Genomic DNA, 12,821 nt, shown 5'->3' with positions numbered 1-12,821 from the left:
TTCGGATAGCATGGTCAAATCACAGTACAATAGTCAAGCCACGATAACTGGGCAGACACCCAAAGCCTACAGGAAAACCCAGATCTGCACTAACTTCTTTCACAGAGATTTAAAATAACATATGTTACCTTGTATTGGTATGAACAAAGGGCAAGTAGCTAACTCAAGGTTAATTGAATTCTTGGTTAAGAGTTTATCTCCATCTTTTTGACTCATGAACACTCAGTGGACTTCTCAGCCTTTAAAAGCAGCATGCAATGAAAAAATTTAACTAACTGTTCACTTGCAATATCCAAATGGTTGACCACCTTTTGGATTTCAAAATTCACCCTGCCATAACACTCAGCAAAAGGCTACATTACACACATATTAGACTAAATTATATACAATCAAACACATACATACGACATTTCATGTGTTTCCCATTCATTACACTTACCTGCATTTCCTCTTTTGTGAAACTGGCTGCTTCATCTCCCAGCTCATGTAGGTACATGCAGTCTGGTTTTGGACACTGCATATTTTTTAGAAAATAACTGCAATATTTTGTTGTACCTAATGACGCCTGAAGAAGAAAAAAAATCATTATTTAAGTACTGGAGGTTAAGAATGCCTTTTACAGTATAAGAAAAAAGCTGTATTGGCAAAAAAAATTCCTTCCCAGTATTTGGAGTTCCATCATAATGCATTTTTTGATGCAGACGGACTAGGAAATCCATTTGTAAAAAATCTATATACTTAAAGATTAGGTAATTAGGATGTATTTCTAGTTTCATCCAATCTAAATAAACGCCAAAGTAAGAGCCTCAGTAAATATTTGCATTCATAATCAGAAGAAGCCAAATAAGTAGTTATGAGTTTGTATTACATGAAACTGGTTAATGTTTTGTAGCAGAATCAGGAAATTAATATTAACTAGATGACTTTCTATAGCCACCAATTTGGCCAAGTCAGCCTGGGCACCTGTTTATACAGATACCAAAAGGAAAAAAATTTGCATTTCCCAGGGAGCTTTTGAGAGGTGTGGTGTTTGGACTACAGAAATGTTTTGTAAAAGCAAATAAGCAGGTTTTCACACTGCGCTATAAGCTATACAGCTAAAAAGCCACTGTGGGAAGGGGGAGGGGGTACATCTCTTTCTTTGTCTCAAGATTTTGTTTTAAGAAGTTACCCGCTAACCCTTTAAACCATTGCCAGCTGGAAGCTCACTGAACTTCCATGTTGTGATTAATGCTAGGAAAATAGGTCAAAACGCAATAAACTGGACATTTTTGTTCATCAACAAAAGCATATCCATACAAATAAAATATTATACTATGCACTAATATTAGCGTCCTAGCACATATACATAAGAATGTGAAAATATTACCACCTTAAGTGTTCGGCCATCTACCACCACATTATTGACACACTGTATGGCTCTGAGAGCATCTTCTGAGCGGATGTAGGTTACATATGCACTGGCACTTGGACCCTAGAAAGAAAACATACCGTACTTCATTTATTTTTCTCTCCCCCCAGACAGATCTGAACATTAAGTTGCTTTTTTAGCAGCTCACTTCACAAACTGGTATATTCACAGCTAGATGTTTTTAACAGGAAAACTGAAAAAAATGGTACAAATCAAAAAAATTTAGATGTGATCCATAAAGAATGGGGAAAACAAGAACTGCATCAAAACGTTGCTTGAAAGTTCTAAAAATACTTAAAGGTATTTTATCCCCGAAATGCAGATTAGTGAATAAACACCGCATTGCTGCTTATTTGAAGGTTCTCATCCTGTCATCCAGTTTTTAATCTTTCTACACTGCATGTTGCATCCGAGCTTTGAGAGTGTGGTTGGGCAATGCCTCAGTAACTTAACAGTAATTTGATTTTTGCAATGCTGTATCTTTTTTTTCTTTTTACTAATTTAACCTACTGCTTAATCAGAAACAGGAAGCCCCAGATTCACTCTGCACACATGTATCTTCTCTAAAGGAATAAAAAACCACACAAGGGCCTCTGACTTACCTGTGAGCCTGCATACGATGTGCTGTTATTAATGACAACTTTATGTATTTTACCAAACTTCCCAAAATATTCTGGTCGTTTCAAAACCTACAAGAAAAGAAAGTTGAAATGGTATACTGGAAAGTTAATTCATAGAGGGCTGTATTATTCTTCTGTGCAACTGAAGCCTTTAATAAAACCAGGTCTCTTCTACAAAGAGGAGGACAGCATGTAGATGTAAATTTGTTTTCCAACATAAAAAATGTTACTTGCAATACAGAGTACATAGCTACCACAGTAAAGAATTTAAATGAGGGATATTCGACATTTTATGTTGTATTTTTAAAATTTCTTTTGGTACTCTGATTACCCAAACCCTATCCTGGCAAGATACATCTCATTCAACATGAAATAATCCTGTATGTATCTATTTTATAATTTGAGGAAAAAACAAAAATCACATTCATTGTAGTTTTAAAACAAATAACAACCTCAAACTTGCATTCAGATACATTAACTGCTAGGAACAAAACACTGAATCCTGATTCACTTGCCCCACTCCAAAGAGAGAGTAAACCAATTAGCTCAAGATAGCCTCAAGTTTTCAGAACACCAGACTAAGTACAGTAAGACTATTCATGACATTTTCCAGGGGCAAGAAAAGACGTTTCAGAATCAACATCATGCTGAAATAAATGAGTGAATATCACATCCCTGAAGAAAAAAAAATACTACTGTCTTGCCTTTCCCTGCATCAGTTAGTAATAACACACCATTCAGGGATCCTGTGCAAAGCAGGAACATCTCTAGCATATTAAGCAACTCTGTTGAATAACGGTTACCTGTGTGCCAATGGAACTGGCACTATATCTGACAGATGTGGTACCAAAAGCCTTTCTTTTTCTATCCCCGTGACATAAGGAGGTGCAGAAGTACTGACTACTCAGACTGAAGCTAGATAAGCTAAGGGTATTTCTAGTTCTAAACAATAGCCTGAGAGGTTAAAAAGGAAGATTTGTTTCCCCAGCTCCGTCTTCATATTAACAGTGGATAGTACACTTAAACTGTACTGATCCAAGAACTTCTTTACCTAACCACCTCCTCTCCCTTCTCAAGGGAGCACCAATTCCTCAAGATCTAACAGCATTAATCACATTTGGAACATCATGTAGAACTACAGGGCACGTTGTATAGACAACCAGCCAATCACTGGTCTCTGACTGCTCTTCCCTTTATCTACACCCTCTTGAAAGATCCTACACCAACCCTCAGACATCATTCCAGAGGACACTGACAATCCTGAGTAAAGTGGAAGAGTTTCTTCAAGTGTCTGGCAGATCATACTCCTAATAAGATATGGCAGCATGGCCTTCACAATTTTAGCAAGAGCATGCCAACAGAAGTGGATCCACTTGTACTCCATTATGATCCACAGATCTATTTCCAGAAACAGCAAGTAGTAGCCAATCACCCCTTCCAAATCATCTTTATTTAAGCAGGCAAAAAAATCTCCTGCACAAGTGGAAAATTTCAATTGAATATATGGAATACTTTTTTTTTTTAGCCCATCTCTCTCTTTCAGGCTAGGTTTCTTGGAAATGAAGTTATCTTGGTGCTATATGCAATATTCAGTAGGGACACATTATCTTCTGGTATGTCAGTAAGAATACTGCGACCACCAAACCTAGTACAACCACCCTCCCTTACTACACCAATAAACCTACTTCTAATTATTTCAAGTATTCAGTGGGGAATTATCTGAGGTTAAAAAAATTAACTGTATTACTATTACTTCTCTTACTCACAAATCCTCTATCTGATCAAAGAAAACAAATAGATTTTTCAGTAATAAATAGCACCAAGCCAGTGTTGACAGTTGTTTGCAAATACTTGTTGCTATATTCTTATAGAAACTGAAGCATTATACACCAGATCAGTGTAACTTTGATTTTTCTCTTCCTTTCATATCCCCCTTTATTTCCCCTCCACTAAAAGCAGCTTTTTACATTTGTTCTTTTCCAGTTTACTAAAATGCAGCCCATACTCCATGAGTCCTCAGAAACAGCCACTTCTATTTGAGATTTCTCCAGACAATTTAGCTCAATCAGGTGAATTTAACTTGGCCCAGTAGTTTCAAAGACATTTATCTTATCTTGTAGTACATTCCCTCCATATTCTAATCCAAGGTACTTTTAGTCATTAGCACTAACTCCATTAGCCATCTGCAGCTGACTGAGATGGAAGTAAATAAAACATTTTAAACCAAATCAGTTTTATCAAATGAAAAGCTTCTTTTTGATGATGCAGAGTAGTAAGCCAACTCTTTCCTGGGTCTTGCTCTCAGTAATTTCCTCCCCGCCCTCAACTGACATCACCCTTATGCTCCTTCCTAGTTGTTCAGGTATTGGCTTTTTTCTTCTGTCCCTACAGATTTGTACTACACTTAATATTTGTTCTTTATAACCCTACCAAGTTCCCATTTTAGAACTGGTGGTGCATGACACAGCTGTATAGTGTCAGCAGATCCAGCTTAGGAAAATGAGTATCTAAAAAGAAAATCCTTAAGCTTATTTTTAGCTTAACAACAAGCCATTTTTGAACAAATACAGTTTCCTTAACCAAAAAATCGAGTATTCAAGCAAAGACAAACAATTATTGAGGTTATTTAGGAAGAAGTGAGTAGGTTCCCTTAAGAAGAGGGGGCCTCAGCAGCAGTGAACCTTTTCAACGCTGCTTCATTTTGTACCCATCACGGAGTCAGACAAGGGTGGGCACAAGGGTATTCCAATGGTAAGTTAAGAGCAAGATCTGCAAGTGTGAAACACTCACCTCTGGATCTGCTAGGCGCTGAGACAGCCCTACCACAAAGACCAGGTTCTTCTGTACAACCCGTACACTGGCCAAATGTTTGCGATTCTCTGATATCTTTTGTTTCCTTTCATTTTGTTTCTGTTTCTTTTCGTTTTTTATCCTTTGCAGCTCTTCCTGGGAGAGTGGTTTGTACACTGCTGGATCTTCTGGATATGGCTAAATGTAACAAATACCATTAAAAACAACCCATATAAAAACCAACACATTTGAAAAATCATTAAATCCAATGTTTTAACGCACAAACTTCTTTCTTCTTTTATACTGTTCTTATTGTTATGGCCAGCCACATTATAGAAGTAGCACATTCAGTCCTTTGGGAAAGGTGAACATCTTGCATATTTTCATGGAATTCTCCTATTCCTAGACATAATACTGATTTGGGCAATAGCCACATTCTAACCCAGCTGCCTAGTCAGTTTGGTAACACTACAAGCAGCTGCAACATGACAGCCAGCACATCCCATTAAGATTTCACTAACATAGCATAGTAAGCAGGGTGAAAGCATGCCCTGTACATTCACTTTGTATTTAGTCGTCTTGATAAAGATTTGGATACTTAAGTGTATTACCAAACAAACTAAAGACTACAGGGTAAGAAATCAAAACACAAATGTAATTTTGGCAGCCCACCAAGTTCAAGACAGTAACACCATTACACAGCTCAATCTTTACATGGTTAACTTCTCCTAGTGAAGAGACAGATTTCAATACAGCTACTGCACACTGTTTTAATAGTATTCCTGCCATGCTTGTGTACCAGTTTGAAACTTGGCCTTTGTCTTCCCTGGACAAAGGTGCATTTTTAACCTTGAAATTATTATCTACAGATAACTCCTCAAACAGACATAACACTGTAGATTTTAATCTCAAAAACATCTAGCAGAAGTACAAGTGTCCTCAGAGTTACCTAGAAAGATTGCTCTATTCATGCAGAGCATTGCTATAAAGGCACTATTTTAGCCTGGTCTTGTAGTCTACATTGCACTGTCCTCTGCCCCAGATTACTCCTCAAAGCAGTCCCATATTCCTTACCTGTCCCAGTTCTCAGATTGAAAAGTTAGATTTCACACTTAATATACAAAGCAATGCTAAGCACAGAAGCAAGTACATAAAAATATATCTCAAACAAAAAGAAGTGTTTCTTAACACTGAGATGAAGTAAAAAAATTAAAAGAGTACAGGAGATGTGCATTAAGATAAGACTTAAGAAGTTAAGCTTACCAATACGTTGAACTAAGTTCTTTGCTTGTACTACCATAACTAAAGGTTTCAGTGTGCAAGTCCCACAAAAATGAATTTAACTTTTTCCTGACTGTCCTCTGTTAATGGTAGAATACAAAACTAACTGTCATAGTAAATGACCTGCAAAAAATCTACATCAGCAGATGAACATAAGGTTAAGGCTAAAAGCATATATTCCTCATACTTGCATGATGCTACTGAAAGAACCATGAAGCACTCAGGTCTGACAGTCTTCCGAGTACATCCCCACACAAAATAAGATCCATTTTACAGTTTAAAGAGTTTAAAGTTCAGCATCATTATGCTATACTTGAGACATCTTCTAAAAATGTGCTGCAGTTGACTTCAGCAGACGGCATCTCATCTTTAAACACCAAGTCCTTGGAACATGTTTTTAGTATCACAAAGGAATTTAAACTTTTAAGATACTTCAGCAGTAGCCAAAGGTATAAAACTAAGTCCTTAACACGAAAATACAATAAGGACTCATGTTACCCTTGAAGAACAGTTAAAACTGTACTGTTTCTTAAAAAGTTATGTTATTTACAAGTAACACTGAATACCTTTTACAGATTTTAAAACGTACTTGATGAACAGCCATGACCTGTTAGTAAGGTAATTGGAGATTAGCTATAACCAATGATTATCTTGAGTTTTAACACATGTACACATGAGGACTGCAGAGATACAGAATAATTCTGCAAGGCATTTCACTTCTTTAAAGAGCTTCTCAAAGTCTATGTTAGTCAATCATGCAGAATAAAGAATAGAGATTGTTCTGGTTTAGGGAAGAGAAAGACTGCTCAGCCAAGAGAGAGTTAATTCAGTTATCACACTCAAGCTGAGTTCAGGTAGGAATGGGAGAAAACAAGTGCACCAGTATAAGGCAGATAATAAAGTATAAGGCAACAATAAAATGGCTCGCCCTACATCAAGTGATGTGGTATCATACCCACAATCCATCCTTTCACAGATTAACTCCTTCTCCACATCCCATACTATGCAATGCTAGGCTTGCAAGTGTGCTGCTCTCTGGTACTGTGCAAGAAATGAATTCATGGTTTTCAGTAGGTTCAGTAAGGCTCCTGAAGGTCTAAGAAAACTACAGCAAAGAGTGCCAAAGTTCATCAGCTTCTTTCTTGCCAAGTATAGCCACATTCAGAGCATATTCTCAAATGAGAAGTCAGTCAGACAGTATGCTCCTTCTCTGTACAACTATTAGCTACTGGAGGTCCTGAACATTAGTCAGGAAACATCCCAGGTAGCTCAAGCATAACCCTGAGCAGAATATTTATTTGTCCATAGTAAAACTAATAGTTTGTATTTCTACAGGAGAGCACAAGAACTGCTGGGAGGCACACAACTAAACAGCAGCTCCAGAATCAGGGAAGAGAAATGTCTTCATCTCAGCAGAAAGTACAAGACTGCCTGAATAAGAATTTCAATCATTAAGTAGCAGCAGTTGATTTGCCACCATAGATAACAGCACTTGTTTGAGCAACAGAATCAAAAGTTCTTGCTAGATATTGCAGAGGTGTATTATATATGAAATGTTTCATATGTATGTTTATCACTCTTATGACATGTTTAATGCTTCTAAAGAATATGAGTAATTGGATATCCTGGCTTGCAGGACCTGTAAATGAATCTGCATTCACCTCTTGAATCCCAAGAATAAATCAGAAACCCAATTATAAGTGATAGATGATTTTCCTATCTATATACAATGTGCGGCATGATGACAGATAAGAGATGGCGCACTTAAGGAGGGAGGGAGGCAAGTAAGCACAGCATCAACATTTCAGAAGCTAATTCTAAAAAAATAGTCAGTATTAGAAATCCTGTTCCTTCCAAATAAGGACAAAAAGTCTACAAATAGGACAATAAATGACTTCATCTTCAGAGTGACTGCTTCCCAGAATATTGAAATTCATGAACTCAGATGATAGTTCAACTACAGACAGAACACATGCAGGCTCTGAAAGCCAAGCAAGGTTGCTTGACTGCTGATGTATCTCACAGTACTATTTCATCTGTTGTTTACTCTCTGTCCAACCCTAAAATATAGGGGTAGGGGGAAGACCACAGGTACCAGAAGCTCTCAGGTCCTGCAACAGCTACAAGTGGCAATGCTACTGACATGACTGACCACTTTTTTTTTTAAGCAAGCAGCATAACATACTTGTCCAACCTACTATCACCGATTCCTTAGGTGGCAGAGGATTTGAGATCCAAGTAGCTACATCAAGTGTTATCAGCATTTATGTATCTTCAAATGTAAGGCATTAAGAGATGTCAACATCACTGATTCACTGAGTTTAGCTGACACCCTCCACTCAAGTTACACAAATCCTCTTCAGCAAAACCCATGAAAGCCACCTAAACAAGATGTGCCAAACATGGAAAATGACCAGGTTTTGTTTACACTAACTGCAAATTGCTGGTAGTCCTACAAGAACATCATTCCAAGTTCAAATGTCTCTTCTGTAGTCTCATTTCTTTAATTAGAGATGGCCCTTGATGAATTCTCAGTCTTCCTGACTAAGTTTGTCTTGTCATTTAAGTTTTGTTTTCTTTCAGACTTTGTTCCCCAGATTTTCCCATTTGTTGAAAGCTGAGCTGGGATTTATCAAGCACTTTGCTTTTGTCAGTCCCAGATGGGTCACCTTCCTTCCACACAATGGATGTACCAACATTTCCCAGTTGTTGCCTTGCTACCAAATAGGTTCTGAAATGAGAAATACAGAGAAAGTCAATAAGGTTTATGCATAGTATACACCATAGTACTTATATCAAGAATAAAAAATAGCCATTTCCTATATATTTCTAAATATTAATTCTTGCACCAAACTACTCAATTGTGGGATTAAAAGCACTAGAGGAAACAACCGACATTTGGAGACTGTTCATTAAGACCAGGTGTTCCTTTTACACAGAAGCAGGAGTAGGAGAAACATGGACAAAAACATGCTTAAAACATGTTAGTTCTTTGGTTATAAATGTAAAAGTTTATTTTTCTCTTCATCTCTAACACAAGGTGCCAGGACAAATAAAGCTCACTAAGTCAAGGAACTGGAGAACAAGGCAAAGCCACACTACAGGAACAGCTGTGTATCAAGTTATATTATTTGGCAGAAGGGCAAAGCAATTAAGAAACATGAAGGAGCTAGGCTTTTTTTATTGTTGGATTTAAAAATTGCAACAACTGACACTAAGGTCTGAGAGTGCTTTGCTCTATTAAAGCAACACAAGTGACTGAAATGTTATGTATTATTCATACGACAGTACCTAGGCCACTGAATTTTAAAGGAAAGAAAAAAGAAAAAACACTGCAAAAATAAAAATCACTGGCTTCACAACCGGAACAAGCAAGTCTGGTGACCTGTAAACAAGCTTTTGGCTACAGAAGTCTCTTTTGAGGACAGCGTATTTTCATTCTAATTTGACTAGTTAGCAGCTGTTTCACTCACAGTTAAGAAATCAATTGACTGGAAAAAAACAGAAAGGCTTGTTTAGCATCTTACAATTGACTACACCTATAATTCCGAAGGGCATCAGGAACTCAAAGCAGCTCAGTTCTATTTTTTTAAAGTAGTACTTTTTGTAGCTAATGAATTAAAAAGAAACAATTTCCAAGTCTTATTTCAGAAGATTCAGGCAAAGTCTAGAAACCTTTTAATGTGTTAAGACTAGTAAGTACTAGTTTCCAACCAGCATTCAAGTTAATCCATATTAGCACCTTACTTTCACAAATCAAAACAAAGCATATGTTTGTCTAGTACTAACAGGAGGAAACTTAAGACACACTAACTCAGTTGACTGCAACCACCTGAACATATTCTCCACATGCAAATATTAATCTATATACAGTTCAAGCATGTAGAAGTATTTACTCCTTGGTTGAAAAAACTGCAAGCTGCTATCTTTTCAGTTAGAAGTAAATTAGAAAGCTTAGGAAAATAGCGGTATATATGCAACGCACAGTTAAGATCTATCAAATGGCATTGGCATCACTATAGTCTACAGCCAAACTATTTTATCAGAGACTTATCCAAAATCTCGCCCAAACTTTTCAACCAAAATCCCTGGATAGGGAACTTCTTGACTGCACCTCTCCACAGACTAGGGATCAAACCACTGGAGAACTCGTGTTGCATTCAATACCATTGGCACAAATAGCAGTTTTCTATTATGTAATTATGCATAACACACTCAGCCTTGCTTTAATATATGTTTATTCACAGTCCATTTTGCAGTAAGTATCCTGCACTGGTATACACATTGTAAACATCATGTACCTGTTGAAAGCATAGTACCTACTATAAACTTTCCTGCAAAAATTTTGTTGCTTTGCCATTTTCTGCGCTTCAGCATTTTAAAACCACATACCTGGTTCAGAAGATCCAGCACATTTCAAAAGGTGGCTTCTTCAGACTTATTTGATGCCGCCGTCAACTGTGGCACTCAAAATGATTTATTCCCAAGATCCTGATGGGGTCTCTGTGCCACAATGTCTTTGTCTACGCCACGAAAGGAGTGTACTCAGCCTCCTCCATGCAAATCTCCTACAATCCAGCGATATAGCTGTAACTCTACTCAAGAACATCTTGTAGTCCATGGATAAAGAAATTACCAAGAACGTAATCCTTGTCCATTGTGAAAGAAGAGGTCTCCTTTCTCTCCTGGAACAATCGGTGTGCTTCATTCCAATTGTAGCACTCAGTCTAGCTTTTCTCCCGAAACTGTTTTTCAAGCAAACTGTATCCAATTCAGCAAAATATTTGCACATCCAATCATACACCAGATTATTCCACATTAAAAAGTTAAGCTGTGGCAGTATCCGTATTTCAGAGAATTCAGACACCCAGAGGCAGTGAATAGGACGCTGCTTCTCTGATTTTTCAGATATATTCCATAAACTTCCAATAATGAACAGGCAGATTAATCAAATAGTTGTTGGCAAGAAGTAGTGTATTAAATCCAGGTAAATGAAGCAATTTGCACAGACAAGGAAATTCCAGAAATCTCATGTTTGTACCAGCAAAGTAGAAGTTTTCTTGTACTAGAAAAATTACTATACAGTAGTGTCATCTACAGCAGGTATCACATGTGGAGACTGATATGGCTGATGGCAGGTGGATCTTCCTTGTAGAACATACAGCTCAAATGTCGCAGCAAATTTTCGCAATTTGTTAACAAACATATGTTGCTGTGGGATGGCCTTCAAGTTTGCAGAGGTGTCCAAACACAGGTTAGCAGTGATAGCTCTAGTGTAGCCAAAGCCCAATAGAGCAGCAAGAAAATGTGACTGGAAGTGCTTATAGAAAGCTGTGGCAGTGAATAAAGATAGTGAGACCAAGTAAGATTACTTGGGGTCTGAAGCAGGAGCTGTAATGTGAGACAGGAACCCAACAACCGAGTAAACTGAGGACAGGATCACGATTAAACAGCAGAAGAAAGAGGGGACATAAGTAGCTGTGATTACAAAAATGAAGGTCAGGCAAGAAAGTTGCCATCAAGGGAAGTCATTAAAGAGGAGAAGATACTGAGAAAGAATTTTATTAAACACTGAAGATAAGGAAATAATTACGTTAAGCAAAACACTAAAAGGAGAAGAAAAATAATTCAAAGGAAAAAAGCAGGCAACTTAGTGAAGCTGAAATTTATAGTTGTGGCCTACCAAAGTATCAGGCAGATATCAATTAAGAGACAGGGAGAAATTAAGCATGACTCTCAAAGTACTACCTTCAAGCATTTGGCAAAAAGATCAGAATACTAGACAAATAGACTTAGCCTAGATTTTGAAATGCTTTAAAGTTTAACACCATTGGATATATTTTCCAAAGGTTCTACGTGTTTAGTGTCCAGAAAAACATGGATTAAAAGCTCCAGTGCTACAAACAAAACAAGCAGGTGCTTTATAAGCTTGTCTCAGACAGCTCTGCTAGTTTAGCTGAACCTTGGCCCTCAGCAAATCCCTGATGCTGGAATCCTCACTGTCCTTCCTGTAAAGATTTTGTCAATGCATGAGCACCCCAACTCAAAGGATTTTTTTTTGGGGGGGGGGGGGGGGGGGCAGTTCTCCCAGCATCAGCATGCCTTGGTTCTGATCCACAGCTTCCCCTATTAATCCAGGTCCGAATTCAACAAACCAAGACTACCCGTTGCACAACAGCTTTGACACATATGCAGACAGAATCTGAAAGATCCAACACCTCACCCTTGATCTAGGCCATGACTAGATGAATGTTTCCCCGAAGGAAAAGAATGTCTTTGGTACCAACACAATACAAGAGCCTTGTGATATGTGCAAGACAAGCTGCTGCTCCAGGATATTTACCTTTCTGCAAGCAGGACAAAGTCCATTCTCATCAGTGCGGATACGATGCCAACAGAAACGACAAATTTGGTAGCCACAGGTGCAAGGGAAGAAGTTGATGTCATCAATCTCCAGAGGTTCCATACAAAGTGGGCATTCCACAGGGTCTTCCTTAGCATCAGGGCTGCGAGACATCTTTATATGTTCGCAGAGCAGCAAAAGTTTATAATAACTTAATAGACTGAGAAGGTCAGCACTCGAAGGTCTGCAAGAGAGAAAAAAGTGATTAATACTTTTGATGACCTTTGTTTTTCACCCTTCAGTATTTTAGTTCTTCACCACTTTCCTTCTCCCCACACGAATTATCTACTAAACACACATTACTCCCTAATAAACT

The 12,821-nt window shown here is 37.8% G+C and overlaps 1 protein-coding gene across 8 annotated transcripts in view; it reads right to left on the bottom strand.

The window, feature by feature from the left end:
* CNOT4 (CCR4-NOT transcription complex subunit 4) overlaps window positions 1-12,619 on the bottom strand; it is a 45,817-nt gene extending 33,198 nt beyond the window's left edge. For 4 of the 8 annotated variants that reach the window (XM_059816167.1, XM_059816172.1, XM_059816166.1 and 1 more), the window contains exons 1-5: window positions 12,446-12,619; window positions 4,822-5,019; window positions 2,014-2,100; window positions 1,373-1,474; window positions 440-565 (exon numbers count right to left, since the gene is read on the bottom strand). In XM_059816167.1, coding sequence (XP_059672150.1) covers window positions 440-565; window positions 1,373-1,474; window positions 2,014-2,100; window positions 4,822-5,019; window positions 12,446-12,619 — 687 coding nt within the window. The remainder of the gene's footprint in view (window positions 1-439; window positions 566-1,372; window positions 1,475-2,013; window positions 2,101-4,821; window positions 5,020-12,445) is intronic. The other 4 variants (XM_059816169.1, XM_059816174.1, XM_059816168.1 and 1 more) reach the window with 3 other exon arrangements.
* Window positions 12,620-12,821: the final 202 nt, after the last annotated feature.

Source organism: Gavia stellata, chromosome 4, assembly GCF_030936135.1.
Source record: "Gavia stellata isolate bGavSte3 chromosome 4, bGavSte3.hap2, whole genome shotgun sequence".
NCBI lineage: Eukaryota > Metazoa > Chordata > Aves > Gaviiformes > Gaviidae > Gavia > Gavia stellata.
The sequence above is the reverse complement of the archived record's forward strand: the minus strand, read 5'-3'. Positions and strand labels throughout refer to the sequence as shown.